At 58.0% G+C, this 6,223-nt stretch overlaps 1 protein-coding gene across 1 annotated transcript; it reads left to right on the top strand.

The window, feature by feature from the left end:
• Positions 1-1,969: 1,969 nt before the first annotated feature.
• GNI_005880 (hypothetical protein) lies at positions 1,970-5,599 on the top strand (the record flags this gene model as incomplete). Its single annotated transcript, XM_011130326.1, has 2 exons — positions 1,970-4,360; positions 4,483-5,599. Coding segments are annotated over 2 exons (3,508 nt in total), but the record flags the coding sequence as incomplete, so codon positions are not given.
• Between the last annotated feature and the right edge of the window lie 624 nt (positions 5,600-6,223).

The following is a 6,223-nucleotide window of genomic DNA, read 5'->3' on the forward strand; positions in this document are numbered from 1 at the left end:
CTACTCTCGGGCACAAGCACACCCGGCGGCTGGGGGGTGTGCTCACCTAATTGGTCAGCTGAAAAAGGCACTCCGCAAAATGCTTCGACAGGCCATCGAGTGCACAAAAATGGAAGTCGCCATTGCCGCTCAGATCCCGCGCTCCCGCGAACGACCACAGGACGCTTATGCACAGCGCCTCTTTCGCGCCCTCTTGGACACGCTTGCACACGGTACTGTCCCGCGCAAGGAGGATGCGAAAGTGCCCGCGGGTTCCGACGATGGCAAATCCATGAAAAGTAGTCGGTCTACGGAGTTCGTGGTCAACTTCTACAACCACCGGCAACTCTACACCTACCAAGACACCAACCAGGACACCAACCAGGACCGCAGAGAGGCGGGGCAGGACGCAGCAGCAGGGGAGGCCGCGGAAGGCGGACGGTCGCTGTCGAGAGTGGACGACGTGTTGTTGGGCGGCAACCTGGTGATTACTCGGCACTTGACGTCGCGATTGTGCCTGAACCGGCGTCTGGAGCCGCTAAGCGAACTGGCCCGGCACGGCGCAGACATAGACGGTTACTATGTGCGCTTCGGAGCGGGTACGGGGGTTCTATTCCTAGTGGCGTTGACTTCGGGATTTGCCAATTGGGATGCGCGTCCCAGACTGTCCGGCGACCGGCATGTGGTGGAGCTAGGCGTTGATGACTGGTTCGTAGGGTTGGACCCATTGGTTCGACGGGTCCGGTCTCTGATCCAGAAAACAGTCAAATGGCGGCTCGAGGAAAGACTTGTGGCCGTCAAGGCGACCACATTCCAGGCCGTTGGCCGACTGGAAAGCGGACCACTGGAGAGCTGGCGATCGCGTCCGCCGGGTCCAGGTTCGGGTGACATCCGCTTCTCGATCACGCTGTCCTACCTCTTGGTCAACTCCACTGTGTGCGACGGCGCAGTGTGTGGTCCGTCGACGCGGATGCTGCTGGACGCGCGGTTGCCGACCACGACTGCAGGTATGTGTGTACACGGGACGCCCCGGGACCCGGCGCGCGAGCGGCAAAAAGGCGGACTGCCCATCAAGTTTTCTGGCGCCCGACCACCGGGACTGCCCATGGCCACGTGGATCAAACAGGGCGCGACTTACGTCTTACACGACCGCGTAGTCGTAGGTGACGTCTCGCTGGTGGTCCCCGACGTTTTCGGTATTCCCGTCAGCGTCACACCGATCGCCGTGTCCATGCGCACTGAGGCCTGCAGCCCAGACACTCTCGGACAACTCAGATGCTTCAGCCTACAGGGCTTACTCCCTGCACATGCCGAAGTTCAACTGAAACAACTCCTTCCCGGGCTTCACCACAAATGCAACTTAGATGCCAGCCCGCTGCGGCTGCCCTCTAGCCATCTCTCGGCGAACCGGTTGCCGTCCGGGACCCCTCAATCCCACTACGTCAGCTACTTCGTTACTCGTACGGAACCGCATTCGGCGGAAATACATCAGCTGGATTCGAGCCGCGGAAGTCCGCAGTGCTCAGAGCTGCAACGGGAGGAGCCACAACGCCGGGCGCCGTTGAGTCCTACAGCGGCCACCGATGCTCCTGGGACTCGAGGGAGTCTGTTAGATTTAGCGAGCCAGGTTCGCGACTTCTCCGGCTCTTGGGCAGTGGAGTTTCCGCACCGGCTAATTAGCCAGATCCTGGTCAGGCCGCACGGCAGCCGGCAACTTGACTTCTTCAATTCAATTGCCGCTGCCTGGACTTACTTAATTCTGACCACACGTTTTGGCGAAAGCCCCCCTGCAAGGGCAGCCAAACCATGGGCCATTGGGGTTGTCCCCGTAACGCATGCGACCAACAAGATGCGACTGCCCAACTTGGAACAGCGCGCCGTGTCCAGCAGAATGTCGGGGAATGGACGGAGTCTTGGCTCACGAGACTATGGCGTTGGAGAGTCAGCAGGCGCGATGACTGTCGGCTCCTCCTCCACGGCGCCGTCAACAATGATTGGTGACATTTCAGACTATGATCAACTTTTGATTGAAGAGGGGAGGTTGCTGGTCTCTGAGATGTTAGCTGCATTGGTGCTCGTCTTATCTGAGGAGATCTCTGGAGACAGTACCTTATCACAGTATGTCAGTTATGAAAGCCAGGTCTTGCCTATCGCCAGCATTGAGAAACTTGTTGCTGAAAGCTTCCTAACTATGGTCGCGTCGCGGCTGGAAGATCTGCTGCAAAGTCTCGGGATTAAAAAGACCTACTTGGAATCCGTCTTGGAAAGGGGTCAAAAATGCGTGAGTGGCATAGCACAGATCTCTGCTGCCGAGCCTCACCGACAGAGAATCCTCAGCTACTGCGCGACGTTGCGAGACAACTTTCTGACAATAGAGGAGGCGTCGAGCACCCCTCCTGATTCAGGAGGACACCACATCACACAGCTGAACGGACAACAGAGCACCCTGCGTCAGTACAAAATGGTGGCCCCTGTATACACTGGCCTGGTGGTAAAGTCTGGCACCACTGGAGATACCCGAACGGATATGGTCCGAGCACTGGCTGTGACTAATCTGAATCACGACATATTCAGAACGTCTTTGGGCGTAGAGCAGATCACCTATGAGGATACGCAGTTCAGTAATGGAGAGCGAGACACAATGAAGGATATTATGACTGAATGTTGTTCTCAGTTTGCCAAGGAGCCGCTGAATGAATTTTGTAGGAGCAGTCTGCGCAAGATTGTGGGAAACATTACACTGGTTCTCCGAAACAACTTTCCCATTACGGTGCCCACGAGCATTGAGGTGAAGAAAAGAACTGTGCCTACTCGCGGTAGCCAGCCGAATGGTGGTCAGTCCATTACTGGTCAGTCCATTACTGGTCAGTCCGCGAACGATCGATCGACTGCAGGTCAGTCCGCGAACGGTCGGGAGGATATGGAGCAGTACCCGGCTTTGACGTTGAGTAACTTCACTGGCGGGAGCGTGTTAGACCGATCTGCAGAGATTTTGTTGGCAGACGTACGCGCGGATTTGGAATACCTGAAGGATGTGGTGGGGTGTGTGCAAACATCTGATTTACCGGATGTGATATCCCCGATACTGTATACGGAGTCAGGTGTGTGTAGTCTGTTGGCCGAGCGTGTGTCCGTGGCGGAACGTGAGTTGTGGCATGCGGTAAATCTGTTTATCAAGTTGCTGTTCCCGGTGGGTACGCGCTTATTGGAGACGGGTCCGCCGCCTCTTCTGCAGCCGGTGGATGTGTCGTACCATCTGGCCTCTTGCGCACTGTTGCCTTTGGGTTTGCTGAGTTGCATCTACCACTTGAGCGACAACTCCGCGGCGGCTGTTTCCGTGACTATTCTCGCACGCTTTGTTCGCTCGACCATCGCGTCCCAGGAGGTCGCCTGCGTCTACGAACGTAATGAACTGCTCGCACTACCTATAGGCCCACCTGCCGCTTCCAACCTCGCCAAACACTTGTCGGAACACACACCCGGATGCGTCTTGTGGCCGGGTGTTGACATCCTCGTTCATGCTGCCCTTACGCGTCCCTTACCCTGCTCGACGGCCGTGCACGGTAACGGTATCGACAGTATGGGACCGGTCGACGGTATGGGACCGGTCGACAGTATGGGACCGGTCGACAGTATGGGGCCGGTCGACGGTATGGGAACTGAAGATAAGGCCGGATCAACTGAAGACAAGGTCGGAACAAGAACTCTGAGTGCTGCGGAGGCCAAGTTGGTGGCTAGCATGGCTGAGACGAATTGCCTCACGAATGCGATTCGACTGCAGTGGTCGACGGAGGCTGCATGGTTGTTGAAGCGGCCGCCACCAGTGCGATTCTACAGTCGGACACGGCCGTCACTAATGAGTAAGGCGCTCTCGGCGACCGCACACCCTGCTAGTTGGTTGATAGAGGTCTTGTGTTTATGCGCGAACGTCTGGATGGCAGGCGACCACGGACACAGTGGTGCATTGGGGTTGGGTGTGCCACGACTGTGGCAGTTTGATCCGCTACTAGCCGCCTCGGAACCGGCACTGAAACAACGGAACGAGAAGATGCGTGCTGTCGGAGTTGACGTCTGGGAAACGATCGTGCCCATGCCAATTTATCTTAGCGCCAATCTCAGTAAGGCCGACTGTGGCCAGTACCACACACTCCTCCTTACAGAACAAGGACAATTGGTAGCTTATGGGTCAACCAAACATGGACAACTGGGCTTCCTCATGCCCCAGAATAAACTTTGCTTGCCCATCAATTCCACACGGACACACTGCGGAGATCGCAGACTGCTCGACCACATACATGCCACACGTAAAAGAGAACGTTTCAAAGCAATCAGACGACTCGCCAAAAAGACATCCGGCTACCCTCTCCCAGGCAATTCAGTCGTAAGCTCGGAACCTAGGCCACACGGGTCTGGGGCCACACGGGTCTGGGGCCACGCGGGTCTGGGGCCACATCGGCTTCGAACTCGGGACCGAACCACGTCAGGTCACGATTTTCTCTGTAGACAGCGGAGTATGCGGAGGAATCTTATCAGTTACCCTGGTCGGTCACTTCCCCGGTAACGTTGTCCTTCTTCCATCACGGTGAGTTCGCCAAGATAACAGATGTCGTTTGTGGATCAAACTTTTCGTTATGTCGAGTGAGGCCGGACTCTGCGGTAGAGAAGGATTATTTGGTGCTCTTGGCCGACCGACAGGGCGTGGACGTGGCCGACGAGAATGTTGGCGGCATCGACAGCAGCCGGCTCCGACGGCACTCCTCGTTGCTCAGTTCCATCGATGACAAGCCCGTTCGTAACGCATACGTATTCCGGAACGTGGTCCCGAGCGCCTTCGACAGTACCCTGGAATCACCCTTGAATAGCGCGCCAGACAATAGTCCCTTTCCGACGCCTTCGGCCCAACGGGACCTGGCGGAAAGAAGTCGAGGAACCGGGAGTCGGCCAGGCGGGAGTCGCAACCAAGACCGCGGTGGTAAGAACGGTGGTCGCAGGGATTACAACCAATACGGTGGCCTGCAGCAGGATAGTGGCCTGCAGCAGGATAGTGGCCTGCAGCAGGATGTCGGCCGGCAGCAGGATGTCGGCCGGCAGCAGGATGTCGGTCAAGATCCGGAGTGTGGTTGTATGTTCGTGGTCGAGGCGCCGTCAATAGTGCGTGTCATGGGTGCAGGGGTTGCGCACTGGGGCGTTATTTGTGAGGATGGGTCGTTGTTACTTGGCGGCAGTAATGCAGCTGGGCAGTTGGGTCCGTGGGCGAAGGATGCGGATCCGGAGGAAGAGAGTGAGTACTACGTGATGTGTGATTTGCGCTACGGACGTTACGATGCGGCCCGTTTGAAGCAATTGATGGCGGAAGATGTCCCGCGTTTCTGCTCACTTGGCTTCTCTGTCACGCTCTGGAAATGTGGTGTGGGTGTGTGGTGTGTCGTTGCCGCACACGGCACACAGACTCGAGCACCCCCAAGCAGTTACCTTCAGCGAGTACGCTGCCTCTCCCTCTCCTGTGGAGAAAGCCACACCCTCCTTCTCACCGAATGCAACGGCTTCCGCTTCGCACTCAGTTGGGGATCCGATGACGCTGCACAGCAACTTGTTGCATCTCCGGACGGTCCCCTGAACGGTCCCCAGACAGTACCGTCCCGGTCTCCATCGCGGTCTCCGTCTGGGTCTCCGGCTGCACCCCCTCTGCCCGGACCATTCTCCCCCGGCGAATGTCCCGTGTCCAATTCGGAGTTGGTGTTTAACTCCCGTGCATCTGGTGCTCGTTTGCCGTACGTGTGTGCAGTGGACCAAAGGGTGAGTCGCGTGGAGGCTGGGAGCATGTGTTCGGCTTTGGTGGGTAATGGAGTGCGGTGGTGGGGCACTCAGGTAGATGGTCACTTGGGTTGGGCGGGTGCTTCGAACCAGACGCGACGGGGGTCAGTGGCACCGGCGGCATCCCTCAGTCGGATCGGAGTCCTCTCGGCCACTCTGGACGCGGGCCAGGTTCGCGTCTTCGGCAAAGCATTCGGCCGTCTGGCGGTTCCGCGCGCCTTCGAGAGCTGCGTCCCACGACTCTGGCGCGACTCCCTTCGTGCCAGCCGCGGCCCGGACGCCTTCATCCCCACCTGGGTCCACGGTGTCGCCCTGGGCGAAGCCCACATGGCCTTCCTCTGCCACCCCAACCTCTCCCACTCACGCACCGCAAACTACCTTCAGCGCCTCCTCGCCCTTCCCCCACCCCTCCCCCGCCGAAACCAAACCC

This window comes from Gregarina niphandrodes, assembly GCF_000223845.1.
Source record: "Gregarina niphandrodes unplaced genomic scaffold scaffold00001, whole genome shotgun sequence".
Classification (NCBI taxonomy): domain Eukaryota; phylum Apicomplexa; class Conoidasida; order Eugregarinorida; family Gregarinidae; genus Gregarina; species Gregarina niphandrodes.